General features: G+C 41.9%; 1 protein-coding gene across 3 annotated transcripts in view; it reads right to left on the reverse strand.

Moving 5' to 3' along the window:
* The window catches only part of CTNNA1 (catenin alpha 1), a gene marked incomplete at both ends in the record, with an annotated part of 103776 nt that extends 88477 nt beyond the window's left edge, over window positions 1-15299 (reverse strand). For all 3 annotated transcript variants that reach the window (XM_082006227.1, XM_082006225.1, XM_082006226.1), the window contains 5 exons: window positions 563-829; window positions 2874-2993; window positions 3779-3945; window positions 12748-12943; window positions 15195-15299. In XM_082006227.1, the coding sequence (XP_081862353.1) occupies window positions 563-829; window positions 2874-2993; window positions 3779-3945; window positions 12748-12943; window positions 15195-15299 (855 nt within the window). The remainder of the gene's footprint in view (window positions 1-562; window positions 830-2873; window positions 2994-3778; window positions 3946-12747; window positions 12944-15194) is intronic.
* Window positions 15300-15680: the final 381 nt, after the last annotated feature.

A 15680-nucleotide genomic window follows, 5' to 3' on the forward strand; every position in this document is an offset into this window, starting at 1 on the left:
TTCTCAGTAAAAATGCACTGCTATCCTCAGTACCTTACTGAATGCAAGAAATGCAAGATAAAGAATATGACAGATCAGTACAACACATCAGTGTGAAATTACTTCATTCCCAACCAAAGATCATATTAAACTTCCCACTTCATGTTCCTCTCAATAGGTAGTTTGGGCAATTCCAAATACATTATTCACTTTTAATAAGTCATTTCTGTCACCTACAAGAATACATTACATAAATATATTATGAAATAATCAATTTCAAATAAACCAAGGGCTTACATCTAACATAGCAGTAAGCTAACTGCTATTTCAGAGATAGTTTCATTTGACAGCCTTCAATCACCAAGAACCGCATATATAACTTTCTATATGCCATCAATCCTAGTTTGGAAAAAGACTGTTTAAAAAAGCCTACTTTACCTGGGACTTGGTATATTTCAGTAGAAAATGATTTTTCAGACAGTATAAATAAAAGCAAGCTGTTGTTACTAAATCAGGTGAACAAACACAAGAGTTGGAGTCACCACTACTTTTTTTTTTAAACATAAAAGAGTTCAAAACTTACATCAAAATTGTTTAGAGCATAGGCCAGCTCTCCACCTCCACCCTGCTGCTGGGCAGCATCATCTGATGCAGTTGCTTGAGCTGCATTTGAGATGCCCGTGACCGCCTGCTGAAGTTGTTTGTAGATCAGGTCCCTGTTAGCTTTGTAAGCAGCTACATCAGGGTGCTGCAGGCAGGCCTGGGACGCCGTATAGAGAATGGGAACGTTCTTCTGCAGAATTCCTCTGGCTGCTGCCATTTGATCACGGTGGCCCACATCTTTCAACTCCTGTTAGGACAATTAACGAATAAAAAAAGCATTTGAGAACATTCCCCATGTTTAACATGCATACACTCTCTCCCTGCATCTTTAAAAGACAGGCAGGTTCTTTGCCTAATATGCTCAAATCTAACTATCTTCTGACTGCATATCCCTATTCTTAACAGCTCAACTAATTTCAAAACACAACAGCTTTACAAAGACAAAAAAAAAAAAGAGAAGTACTACTGTAGGGCAATTCACAACTCCACAATTCAAAATCTGAAGTTGGATTTTTGCTCCCCTCCACAGTAGAAGACCAGCATTTTGAAAGCTGGTAACACCTGTAAATCAGGAGGATACATAAATTGCAAGCACACATTTTTCTCCCCACTCCTTCCAGTTTGCATTACATCTGAAAAAAAAAAAAATCACAAAGAAACCTAAATCATAACAACAGAATACCCTACATTTTTAGATAACTTAAGAACCAAGCTAATTTTTAACCAACGAAACAAGAAGCTTCCCCTGCAATCTTGTCTTGCACTTCCACATGAGTAGCAAGATGTTCTTCAAATTAAACTCCAAGACTCAAAACCAGAATGTTTTCTTTAATCACACCTAGAAGATGAAGTTTACTCTCCTCAAGAGACTCAGGTACTTAATTTTAGAAGAACAAGTATATCATCTCATTCAACTTCTTGTTCATCTCCAATGAGACGAAATTAATCCAATGACTGTAATTGCCGCTAATTTAAGAATAGCGGTAAAGTCCATATGTCTTTTCCCAAACTCTCACTGATGCAATTCTCTAAAGCACCATCACCTCCTGTTTTGAATAGAAACACTAGGAGTAGGTAAAGCTTCTGAGTCCAGCATGAGCAGTAAGTTTATAAAAGGAAGAATGGACACAGTTATTAGCAGTATCATAATTTTCAGGTTACCACTTAAATCTAACAATGAAGAAAAGGACTGCCTTACTGAGAAAAGGAAAAAAAATATCTGACACTCTTCAAAATGAATGGGTAATATGCGACCTCTAAGATACACACTAAGCAGGGAGGGCACTCCAAGCAGGCTTACAGATTTACAGATTTTGTACAACCACTTCCCATAGTGCAGAACAATCCATCACAAAGCAGTTTAAGAACATTTATTGCATTGCCATCACAACCCTACTTCCATTTACTGCAATCAGATTTTAGATACACAACCAACTGGCAATCCATTTTAGGCTATAGCCAGTTTATTTTCAAAGATGAATCTGTACAAAAAACCAAGCAGTGTCAGAGGTGCATAAGCAGCTTTAGTTTGTACATATCAGCAAACAGACAAAAAATGCCTTACGAGAATTATACTATTTCTGAAAAATGGGACTGCCCACACCTCTGCTTTCTTTTGAAAGCTTACCTACACAAAAGTGAGTCACAACAGTGCTGTTGAACAACACAAATTTTACATGCAATTTAAGGTGAAGTACAAGCTATCTGAACATAGAACACATAAATAACATACAGGATTTTAAACCCCTTCTAAACCAGGCATTTCATTGCAAGACTAACCAGCATCGCCACTTGCTTTCCTGAAAAGAGTTTTAATTCTGTACCCAGCCATGACTTTCGCTCCCCGTTTAAATGGGCACGCCCAGTCTCTTTGCAAACCACAACAGCAGCATGGTCTAGTGGCAAGTGCACCACGCACCAAGTCACATCTCCATTCTCTTTCCTAACCCTAACCCTGTACTGCTTCAAAGTGGGAAGCGCAAGCCTTGGGAAGCGGCATTTCATTAAGGCACTAAAGCATTAACTTCAACAAATGCTACTAGAACAAATTCCATGAGAAGCAGTACACTACAGCTGAGCAGTCTTTCTGCTCAGCAGGCAAGCTCAAGTTTCCTAAACATGGCAGAGTGCCACACAAAGTACTTCAGCAACAAAAGTGAAATAAAACAAAAAAACCCCCACTATTAGCAGCAATGGGTACTGTCCAAGAACAGCAAGGCTGCCTTATTTTCTTATTTTGAAAAAGAAAAAGAAGAAACAATATACAGAAGAAAGAGCTGCCATGACTATACCTGTTGTCTTTTGGCTGCCATTATGTTAAGCTTGTCCACTTCTGGTTTGAGGGCTTTGTACTGGATACCTAAATCCTGCTCTGTGCCAGCGTTTCTTAGTTTCAAGATACCTTCTTCCACCTAAAGGAATATATATTCACATATTTTTTTTCAAGTAATACAGTCCACAGTTCACAAAGTAATTCTGAATGTTCTTCGTAGCAGACAGAAAGCAATCTTCCCCTGCTCCCTTTTATTTTTTGGGGAGAGAGACTTCAAAGGCTAGCAGTACTCAATGCTTAGCTACTACTTCGTAGTCACCAGCTACCAGAGACAGCCAAGTACAGGCATTTGACAGAGTATGAAGGAGCCCAGGGCCTGGCACAGCTGCAGCAGTGGCCACTGAAGGGCACGAGGAGAGTCCTCAAAGCCCTGACACAAAATTTCATTTTTCATTTCATTTCAAATTCTGTACAAGCCACCCACACACCCTCTTGCTTGTGGGAAGAAAAGGCTTCCTCAAATATTCTACATTCATTTTATTTAGTCTAAAGAAGAGACTCATTCCTAGTAGCTACAGGGGAGTACTGGTTATAAGAAAGCCAAATTATTTCTTTAAGATTAAAAAAAGCTGGTTATCACCTGCAGTTGCAGACCATAGTGTGTTTAGTTTCAATACTAACAGTTCAGAGTAAAGTGCAACACAATGTCAAAAGCTACTGACAATGAGGGTAAAAAGAAGTGACAAACATTCAGCGCACACACTTTGCTCAGAGGAAAAACCCTAAAAACCTCCCTGCTCCAGAAGCAAGCTGCTGACAGCGCCCACCGGGGTCAGCACACACACATGAAACAAAGCCACTTGACAGAGCACGCCTGGTGTGCCAGGCACAGCAAAGTGAATCGCAGCAAAGAACCACACTTACTACTTTAAGCTGAACAAGCAGCTTGTAGACGTCTGCCATGTCAGCCAAAATCAGCAGTCGAGTAACGGCGGAGAGAAGGGCGCGCGCCGCACGGACCATGTTCCCTCGTTTCACAGAGGAGCAGGGGTCATCCGCAAACTCCCCCGAAGCGCTCTTCATCAAGTCACCTGCACAAGGGGAGAAGATGGTCTGACTTTAACACCACATAGCCCCATTTCTTGAGGGGCTGTAAGGATTCCTGGGCAAGCCAACCTAAGTGTTGAAAACAAAATGTATTTGCTTAAATACAGCCAGCAATTAAGATTACATGTAGCTACCTCTAAGTATGGTTACCACATGGTATCTGGTAAGAGGGGCTTGCGTGGGGAGGAAGGGCTGGGAAATAACACTTTGGTCCTCACTTCCAGCTATACAGGCGTTTTAACATGCCAGAGTCCTCTGGAGAGGCAAATTCAAGCACGCCTTTGCTATTCCACGCAGGACTGCAGTTATTTCGTAAACTGCAATGCTTTCAAAGCTTAAGCAAAGGCTTTGATTTGTGTGCGTGTAGGAGTTAAGCAGAAAGCAGCAGAAAGGACTGTAAACACACAAGGAAACACCACAGCTCATGGGACTGTAAACAACTCGGAGCGATGACCTGGCTGGATATGCCCCGGTTTGCATTCAAAGCAAGGCACCGCTTAGTTAAATGCTTCAACATTTCATAGCCTGTGGGTCTGCATCTGGTGCAGGAGGAAAGAATTTAGGTTTCAGATGGTAACAATGCAATTGGTTAGCTATGAAAAGCAAAGGCCACTTTACACAGCTAGAGAAATTCCTCCAGAAGGCATTCGGAAAGCATAAAAAGGGATGTCTGCATATAGCGAGAGGAGTAAATTTTGGATTTCTACCCCCCCTGTTTCTGGGGTAGCATTTTGCTTCCAGTACCGCAGTTCCTACACAGCAGCAAGTTTTAGAATCCACATTATTATTCTTGGATCTCTTCGCATTTCAGAAACATTTGGTGAACAGCTAGGATTCAGTTTAGAGAACGCTAATTACTGGAGGCCAAAAATTTGCAGGCAGCTGGAGATGACCAGAAAGCAGGCAAACTGTGTTATAACTAACTGCTGTGTCAGAGGCTTCCCAAACCTGTATGAAGAAGTGTCCATGTGGCCAAATGACAGAACAAAAAAATAGCACGCCTTCAGACAAGAACCTCAGAAAGTACTTCACAAGTGAAAGCTGACAGTGACTCCCACCAAGCCCACACCAAATGGGGCTGGGTGAGATTTGCACCAAAATCTCAAGATGAGGCAGTGGCATCATCCTGCCGCCGGCCTGCCTGCCACCATGGCTAGGCAACCAGTGCAGCAGATCCCCACTATGGGAAGCATTTAAATTTTAAGGACTTTTTTTTTTAACTACTCAAATGACCTATGACTGGAGAACCTGGGGTTAACCATCCACATACTTACCATTAAGCAATTAATATCTTACCCTGGAAGAGTTTCTAGCACCCAAGCACTCCACACCTTTATAGCTAAATACAGCCCAAACACAGCTGCCAGCCTGTGCAAGCAACTACATCAAGATACTCAATTTGTTCAAATGCTCCCTCCTATGTAACACCCTTCCATCATCTTAAATAATATGACAAGGAGTAGCATACAACATTTTAAGATAAAAAAATATACTACTTCTGTACTGTGACATATGAAAAAAGCTTCTGTCCAAGTACAGACCAGCTATAAATATCAATCTAAAGCTATCCCTTACCCAACTTTTTGAGGAACACAACTCATTATTTTAAGAAGTGTTAAGAGCCTGGGATTTCCAGATGGGTGAATGACGATGCATCTCCAATGCTGAAAAACTGCAACCAGCCATGAGATTATAAAACCCCTACATAGCTGACATGACCCTTTCTTTATTCCTTCTGGAAAAGGCTAATAACAGTAAAATTAATGTCACTACCACAAGTATGAAATCTATTAACAACCTCAGGATTTAAGGATATATGCCAGAACCAAAATTCACTGCAAGTATTTTCTCCCTTATTTACTTACATGTAAAATTCCCACATTTCCAACTCCCAAAAGAAGGGAATGTTGTTTTCACTTATTTCCTATTTAAAACAACTTAAAAAGTGGTCACTCACTTCATCTGAATCCCAGACATTGCTAACAAGATTAAAAACCAAAATTATATTCCACCCATCTCTCAAATTGCAACCTTACAAGCCAGTCCTGAAATAAAATGCTATTCCTTTTTATTCTAACAAGAGACTTTAAAAGATTTAGAGAGTTTCAAACAGCTTGTCAGTGTGTCAAAAGATAACCAGCTTCCCAGAATTAGAGGAAGATTATATTTAAAAGTCGTTGCATATATCTATTTTTTTCCTGCAGATTAAAGAAAGCTGGCTTTCAGACTTCTTTTACAAAGAAAAACCAACATGGGGTAGTTGTTTTAGCTAGATTCAAAGGGTAAAAGGGAACTCTGCCTTAGCCTAAATATGCAGTTACTGCATTACACGTATGCATTAGCAGGTCAAATTGGATCTGGCATAATCTTCTCATTTTCAAATTTGAACCAGAGGTAACACAGCAAGTTTGAAAGCAGGATTTCAAGAGTTAAAAGAAATACAGTGCAGAAGAGTCAGACTATGAGACTCAGATTATACAGCTGGTACAAATTTTTACATGAGTAATCTGTTTTTCCAATATAACCTTAGATTTTCACTAGATATTACAAGGGAAAGATAATAAAAGAGTCAAGAAAAGAAAAGGCAACAGTACCCATACTATGATCTTGTCAATAAAGCACTAAGAATTCAATTAAATCTAATGGAACAAAGCCCATTTCAGAAATAGTAAGATTTTAGTCCATCAAAAGAAAATTACCATTTTCTAGTCTCATTCCCACCATGCCCACGGGGTCTGACAGCACTTTCAGGCAGCACTATTAATCCTCCTCAGCAGCGTGGTACATGACGACCATGACAGAGAGGGCTTGCTTTATACAAACACTGACGGGAAAGCGGCAGAGAAGACAGGCAAGGCAGGGAAGACCTAGGACACACACAAACACCACTACTTTTTCCCCCCAAGCTAGAAATTCATGCCCACACATCACCTTGTACCCTTCAGCACGTTCCAGTCCAAAGCTCGTCTCTAGGCTGCTTTGCCAGCAGTATTAGAAACACCAAGTGTGCCACCAGGCCATACCTCTACCTGCTTATAACACCCTATCACTGGTCTCTGGCAGTTGCCTATTCCCCACCAAATGAAGGCAAGCAAGAAATCAGAGTTTCAAGACTCTACTATTCTGGGTACTGAAGTCCTATCTTACTACTAATGACACCTTCAATGTCCACCATGAGTGTCACAACAGGCTGCCCTTGCTTTCTACTATAAAGGACAAGGCCTCGTATCAACTTTCACTATATCAACATGGGAGTTGATACTTATGGCAATGAAAGCTTCTGTTAATTCCTTAATCTCGTCTTCAATTAAATCTATATTTTGCCTACAACACTCCCCCTACAGGTGCCAAGAGCCATCTCAGAGCTCCCTTAGGTTATGGATTTTTAAAGATCTAGAGTCCTTGGCTGGAGGATTACTTCTACCACAAGTAGTATACTCCTAAAACATTTTTTGCAGGAAAACAACTGAGGACTCTTTGCACCCTTCCAAGAAATTAAGCTAACTGGTCACAACAGAATTTTAAAGTTGAGTTTTCCAAGAAGAATTCAGTGTTTAACTTCAAGTTATTCTGCAACTGGCCTCCTTCTGTTCCTTGGAAAGCTTTAAGCCATGCATCTTGTGTGAAGTACAGTTGAAAAAACATTTTACCCTTTAATAACTTTTCCTCACTGTTCAGTTTTAGAGAAAGCTTCGCTCAGAAACACAGGGCGGAAAGACACCATGCTGAATCAGTAGGTTCACTCCTCTGCATTTGCAACCATGAAACATGATCAAAGTCCAGAGGATTCACAAGACCATTTGTCCATTCTCTTACCTCAAACTTAAACCTTTTGGTCTTTTATATAAAATTACCATAGGAAGAAACACAATAGTAAGAGCATAGCTAATACCCTGGATCCTCACACTAACATACAGATATGTAGAGGCAGTGAATTATGGTCATCAGTACTCCAGGAAAACAGGAATAGCCTGGTCAGTCTGACCCGAAAGAAATCTCCTTCTTGACCCCTGAGCCAAGCACCTGGGTAAAAAACTGGTTCAGTTCCAAAACACCTCCTAACAGCACCAGAAGAGCTAACAGTTTCAAGGTACAATCAGTCTTCAATACTTCCTAAAGAACCACAGCATGATCTATTCTGAAAAACACTTTGGTTCTTTGTCTTTACCTATTCTGTTCAAAATTTTAAAATAATGAAACTCTAAAAATAAAAGAAGTCAACACTCCAAAGCTTTAAAGGGCCAGGAATCTTACTTTAGGATATTTCACGAACTTGTTTAATGTTTAAAGCAAGTTGTAATTTATACTTCCATTGTAAAAAGCAGGAAGACTTTCAAGATCCACTTTGATTTAGTGTATAACCATACTATCATTCATTCTAAATAGCTCTTTTCACTTCTTTGTTTTTACCCCCAACAAATGAGATTTTATGAACAAGTGTGCTCACTAAAAACATGTACCCTCTCAATAATCTTCTGGCTAGGCTAAAAAAAATTTTAATTTTCTCTGATGAGACAAGTTATCTATTGTCCTAATCATCTTCATAACCTCTGTCTACATTCATTCATCTTTTTTTATTATGGTAACTAAACCGCTCCCTACTCTAAATAGAGGCATTATTAATTCTATTTTCCCATCTTCTGCTGAAGATAAATTGCGCTATTCATCTATAATCCCACTGCTGCCGTCAAGACACACAGATGCTGCCAGTTCATGATCACCCTACTCCTGACCAAGACACCCAGATTTTCCTCTCCCCTTTTGCCCCTCGCTGCAGAAGGTAGATAAAGGCACCAACACCTGGAAGTTTTGCTACGCGCACACACACAGGCTTTGTATTACACTCGCCTCATTTCTCCAGTTCGTTAGTTTAACTAGTCTACAGAATCACAGAATCACTAAGGTTGGAAAGGACCTTCAAGATCATCAAGTCCAACCATTAATCCAGCGCCACCATGTCCCCTAAACCATGTCCTGAAGTGCCACATCCACACGTTTTTTGAACACCTCCAGAGATGGTGACCCCACCACCTCCCTGGGCAGCCTGTTCCAATGCCTGACCACCCTCTCGGTGAAGAAATTTTTCCTAATATCCAATCTAAACCTCCCCTGGCGCAACTTGAGGCCATTTCCTCTTGTCCTATCACTAGTTACTTGGGAGAAGAGACCAACACCCTCGTCGCCACAACCCCCTTTCAGGTAGTTGGAGAGAGCGATAAGGCCTCCTCTTCTCCAGACTAAACAACCCCAGTTCCCTCAGCTGCTCCTCATAAGACTTGTGCTCCAGACCCCTCACCAGCTTCATTGCCCTTCTCTGGACACGCTCCAGCACCTCAACACCCATTCTTGTAGTGAGGGGCCCAAAACTGAACACAGTATTCAAGGTGCGGCCTCACCAGTGCCGAGTACAGGGGCACAATCACTTCCCTACTCCTGCTGGCCACACTATTTCCGATACAGGCCAGGACGCTGTTGGCCTTCTTGGCCACCTGGGCACACTGCCGGCTCATGTTCAGCCGGCTGTCAACCAGTACCCCCAGGTCCCTTTCCACTGGGCAGCTCTCCAGCCACTCCTCCCCAAGCCTGTAGTGTTGCATGGGGTTGTTGTGGCCAAAGTGCAGGACCCTGCACTTGGCCTTATTAAACCTCATACAGTTGACCTCTGCCCATCGACCCAGCCTGTCCAGATCCCTCTGCAGAGCCCTCCTACCCTCCAGCAGATCAACACTCCCACCCAACTTGGTGTCATCTGCAAACTTACTGAGGGAGCACTTGATCCCCTCATCCAGATCATCTATAAAGATATTGAACAAGACCGGCCCCAGAACCGAGCCCTGGGGAACACCGCTTGTGACCGGCCGCCAGCCAGATTTAACACCATTCGTCACAACTCTCTGGGCTTGGCCATCCAGCCAGTTCCTCACCCAGTGAAGAGTAAACCTGTCTAAGCCACGAGCCGCCAGTTTCTCCAGGAGAATGCTGTGGGAGACGCTGTCAAAGGCTTTACTAAAGTCCAGGTAGACAGACAACATCCACAGTCTTTCCCTCATCCACTAGGCGGGTCACCTGGTCATAGACGGAGATCAGGTTGGTCAAGCAGGACCTGCCTTTCATGAACCCATGCTGGCTGGGCCTGATCCCTTGGTTGTCCTGCAGATGCCCTGTGAGCACTCTCAAAACCAACCACTCCATGATCTTCCCTGGTACGGCGGTCAGGCTGACAGGCCTGTAGCTCCCAGGATCCTCCTTCCGGCCTTTCTTGTAGACGGGCATCACATTGGCAAGCCTCCAGTCTTCTGGGACCTCCCCTGTTAACCACGACTGCTGATAAATGATGGAGAGTGGCTTGGCAAGCTCCTTCGCCAGCTCCCTCAGTACTCTTGGGTGGATCCCATCAGGCACCATAGACTTGTGGGTGTCCAGGTGGCTTAACAGGTCCTTAACTGCTTCCTCCTGGATTATGGGGGGGTTGTGCTCTCCATCCTCATCTTCCAGCTCAGGGGGCTGAATACCCTGTGGATACCTGGACTGGCTTATTAAAGACTGAGGCAAAGAAGGCATTAAGTACCTCAGCCTTGTCCTCGTCCTTGGAGACAATGTTCCCCACCATATCCAGTAAGGGATGGAGATTCTCCTTGCCTCCCTTTTTGTTGTTAATATATTTGTAAAAACATTTTTTATTATCCTTTACAACTGTGGCCAGACTGAGCTCTAGCTGGGCTTTTGCCTTTCTAATTTTGTCCCTGCTTGACCTAACGAGATCCTTGTACTCTTCGTGAGTTGCCTGCCCCTTCTTCCAGAGGTGATAAACTCTCCTCTTTTCCCTGAGTCCCAGCAAAATCTCCCTGTTCAGCCAGGCCGGTTGCCTTCCCCGCCAGCTCTTCTTACAGCACATGGGGACTGCCTGCTCCTGCACCTTTAAGATTTCCTTCTTGAAGACTGTCCAGCCTTCCTGGACACCTCTGTCCTTCAGGACTGTCTCTCAAGGGACTCTCTCAACCAGTGACCTGAACAGGCCAAAGTCTGCCCTCCGGAAGTCCATGACAGCAGTTTTGCTGACCCCTCTCTGAACCACTACACTGGAAACACTTCTGAAGTGGATGGACTGTGTATGAACATGTATGTCGGACGTCTGTATCTCCTTGCTGTTACTAGCACTACTGAGAACCGCAGTCCTTCCCTGGGCACACAGCAATAGGCCTTCCCTCTGTTTTATCTCATTTTTCACCATTTGCTTTTAATTTCCTCACAGGTTTGTTCGGTTTTTAATTTCCTTATGAAGAGCTGCTCTGCTAAACCTGACCGAACGCTGGCACCGTGACAGGGCACACAGGCTTTTTCCCCGGTGGTGCTGCCGCAACAGGCCAGCCCTGCTGCAACTGCAACCCCACAAACAGCGGTGGGCACCGGTCGCATTCAGGTGAATCACGCAAGTCTAATCATCCAGTCAGCTTCAAGAAAACAGATACAGCTAACCGTTGTCTACACCAGATCTCACACAAGCTGCAGACAGTAAAAAGGGAGGAAGAAGTGAAATGACATTACGGCAGATAGTTATTTCACTCCAGCACCTCTGAGCTATGAACTCCACAGCCAATATCAAAGATCAACAGAGCAGGAAGGTTTTGGCATCAAGTCTATGCGTAGTCCCAAAATCAAGGACTAACCAAGAAACAAGCAAAAGGGTCATCCTGAAGGTTTTTATATCAGTCTCTCCTTCCTATCAGCTTCTCACTGTAATATGTAACTGCAAATTCGGCTAATGGGACTTCTCAATCCCCAGGACTGAGTACAGCTCCCTTGCTCACTAATATCACGAAGAGTCATTTGAAGGTACTTACAGATGAGCTCTGACTCTCAATTCTGAGCAGCAATCAAGCAGGGACCAAGAATTAAAGGCTTCAAGACAAAGGGGTCTCTTTTGCTATTGTTTGTTGTTGTTAAATTAAGCAAACTCAATTAGCCCCTTACATTGCATCCTTCTTATGTTGATCTTTCTTTGGTCTGTCAACCAGGCTTGTCCGGAACTTAGAACCATTTTCAACTAATATTTCATCACTGTGCAACTTCAGCTACAAACAAGCAATTAATGCTAATTAGTTTTCCTTTTTTTGCAGCAGCAGCAGCCACCACCATTAACACCAGTTGACTGGATTTCACTGAAGCATAGAAAAGGCTCATGACTAGAAGAGTGATAAATGATTTATGAGCAACAATATTTACTAGTGCATATTTTAGAGTAAGCCAGCTCCATAGGCTTTTCTTGCAAATCTTCTCCAAGAAAGTAAAAGAGAAAATTATTTTAAAAAAAAAAACAACACTAGCTGTGGGTGAGGAAGCCTGGAATATTTAATCAAGGTCCTCACATTCCATTTGTTGCTGTTTACATTTTGCATATTTGAGACACCCAGCTCTGTCAAGTCAACACTCAGCTCTTCCTCCTACAATGCTGTTCTGTATACATTCAAATATTGAGAAATATTGACATATTTGAGATGCAGTTCCATAACATTTATAAGGTGGGTGGGGAGTTTACTTTTTAGCCTAAAGTTTTAAATGCTCTTCAAAGAATCAGCCCTTCTGCTTCTCTTCTCAAGCTCTACTTGGGACATCCAATATGATCTGCCCAGTTCGTACTATTCCTCAAGCTAGCCAGCCAGGCAGGCCAAGAATCTATGCAAGTGGAGAGCCACAGAGTCATTAGAAATAACAGCAAAAAGAGAAATGGGAACAGTTCTACTTACTCTGAAAACGTTTTACAAGCTTATCGGATACATAGCTCTTACCTTGCTTACGAACATCTTCCACAGCTGCTACCAGCTCTTCTTTAAGGAACTGGCTCTCTTTTGCAATTTTGTCTCCTTTCTCCAGGAAATTCTCTGTTGCTTGTTCAACTGAAGCAGCCAAAACATGGGCCTTTTTAGAACGTCCTCGCTTTTTATTAGAGGGGCCCTTGTTGCTAGTGTTAACCAGTGTTGTTACCTAAAGGCATAGATGGAGGGGGAAAAAACAAAAAAAAACATGAAACCAATTATAACTGTAATCAATTTGACAGCAAGACCACATGTATTTTTTTCTAGACAGCATACCATTAGTACCTGCACTATTGCCAGCTCCAGGTGTTTAATCACATCTCTTTAAACATTACCATGATTCTTGATTCCTTAGATAAGCATTATAAATTCAGCTAAACTGCTTAGAGATTTTTTTTTTAGCAGCAGCCCTGAAAATTTGATTTTTGAGATCTAGTTGTATTTTTGATAAACTGCAATCTCAGTAACAGGCCGGAGCTATTTGGCACCACATAAAAAGAAAACAAGTTGGGGATAATTAGTTTGGGATAGCTTTCCAGGCATAAAAGACGCAAAACAAGGTTGAAGCCATTATCTACAGAAATCTAGCAGCACAGTATCTTTTTGGTCCAAAACAGTACTACAGCCGAAGGACTAAATGCAGAGCAAAGGACTTCCTAGAGCTCATTATTTCCCTAAAACAACAAAAACTGAACTCTCACAACCCTCCTGCAATCAACAAATATTTTCAAGTTTTACGTTTTAGATTGAAACCCTGCTAGGAGCTGGTCACCAGCAGCCAGATGACCACCAGGTACTCTGTTAGCTCAGGATCAGGATCCATCCCCTTCAATCAAATGCATATAGATGCCACACACACTTTTCCAGTTGCCTTCCCCCACCCCCCTTTTTTGTTAATTCTAGGAAAATGCATACAAAGCTACTTCAGAGGGACATTAAATTACAACAGTAAAAATATTACTACTCTGGAATGCCCAAGGACTGCTGACATAACGGTCGTCAGAGCTGAATCCATCTTTTCAGTAGGTTGATTCGGAGAGGGAAAGCCATCAGTTGGAAATATCACTGTCGGTTAATGGAGAGCATTTGTATTGGGTCATCTCAGTTCATCATGTACTACAAAAAATGAACTAGTTGTAACAAGGTAACTTACTCCGCTTTCCTCTCTGTATTTTGCCAGTCACATCATTCACAAAATTTTGGCTTGCAAGTACAGCCTATTGCGCTACTTGAGAAATAAGTTACGGACACTGAACTTGGACAAAAAGGTCCTATAAACAACTTTGCTCTGTTAAATTTGCCAGATTAGAAGAGTTTCTGTTAAGGAAAGACTTCATCAGTAACTCTGGCCGAAAAGCTATGTAGTAGGTAATCTAACTGCCCATCTGAGTATCTGAGTACCTAAATGGCAGGTACAGATGGCAGCTTGGCAATTAAAGGGATATTAATACTGGAAACAGAACTTGATTGTTGCAGTTTGTGCTTAGCAGGAGTTGTGTCCAGCTCATACTGTCACTATAAAAATTCTGTATTTCAGGAAAACAATCTAAAGACGACAAGTTAACTGTCTCTAGTTCATCTTCTCTTCCAGACCTCCCAGAACGACTCTTCCAGGAATCTTCAAAATGCCCAATACGTGTAGCTTACACTTACAAGACTTGCTCTAGCTTTCCTATATTCTTCAGTACATTTCACCGGGCAATATACACCACACAGAAATAAGCTTTTATTCACAAATCCACCATAAAGCATAGGCAGAAACTAAAAAGCAAGCATGCATATCTTGTAAAAGATATCCTGAAACAGTAACTAATGCCATAAAAGCATACTTCTCAGGCAGAACTCGGTTAGGAGGGGTCAGTAATCTATTTACAAAACAAGGCTGCTCCAGACAGGTTGCAAACATCCCCCACCACACATTTCACCATTTACCTGAGCCTCCTTCCAAAGGGACCTCTAGACATAGGTAGTCTCAAAGGAAGAATATATGAGACCCTACTTCTGGCAAGCACTAAGGGCTTTGCCGCAAGGGTCTTCTGTCATTCCCAAATACCAGTTTCTAAATGATACATAGCACAGCTTTTTAAAGACTCAACAAGTAAGCAGCATACCACCCAAAATACAGGTGAGAAACAGCACAGCAGCGATGGAACATTAGTTACTAACATGCATTTTGGCATTTCTAATTGAAATAGATCTTATCAGGTGCTGTGGAAGCAGAGTCTTTCTAGACTCATGCCCAGTAACTCTGTAACAATAAAATGGAACAGAGTTGTTACTTGTACACTTTTTCCCATCTTTAGCTTTGTAGTGTTTTTACTTCTGGAATTTAAGCTTTGAAAGTTACTTAATTGAAATAACACATCAAAACAGGTAATCATCCTTAAGTAGGTCCCATCCCCCCCCTTTTTTTTTCTTACCTGTGTAACAAGAGGCTCAAGTAGTCTTTCAACCGCCAGTGTTCTTATCTCTAAGCTTTTTGGGTCCCATTTGAAGTTAACGTTGCCTGCAGTAACAGCAGTCATTTCTAGAAGAAAGAGCTACATGAATACATGTTTTTATTACTATTAATGCTGTTAGAATGTATTTTAAAAATAAATTAAAATGGAGGCTATTAATCAAACAACACAACCATTCAGTGTAAGTTAAGGTTATACTATCTGCAGAAGTATCAGTTTTGATTCAACTGGTAATAGTTAAAAAAATTGCTTGTCATGACAATATATAGACATTACCTGTATGTTTTGGTTAGTAAATAAACACACAAAAAACAACATCAAAACCTATTCAGAAGCCACAATATTTTATCTGAGCAATGACAAGATAGGCAATGTTTGGTCTACTCACCAGTGGTCCCCCAGCAATCAAAAAGGACCTCACAGGTAATGGGAGCACTTTCCCCGTGA

The sequence above is a fragment of the Phaethon aethereus genome (assembly GCF_964289735.1).
Source record: "Phaethon aethereus genome assembly, chromosome: 14".
NCBI classification, from domain to species: Eukaryota; Metazoa; Chordata; class Aves; order Phaethontiformes; family Phaethontidae; genus Phaethon; species Phaethon aethereus.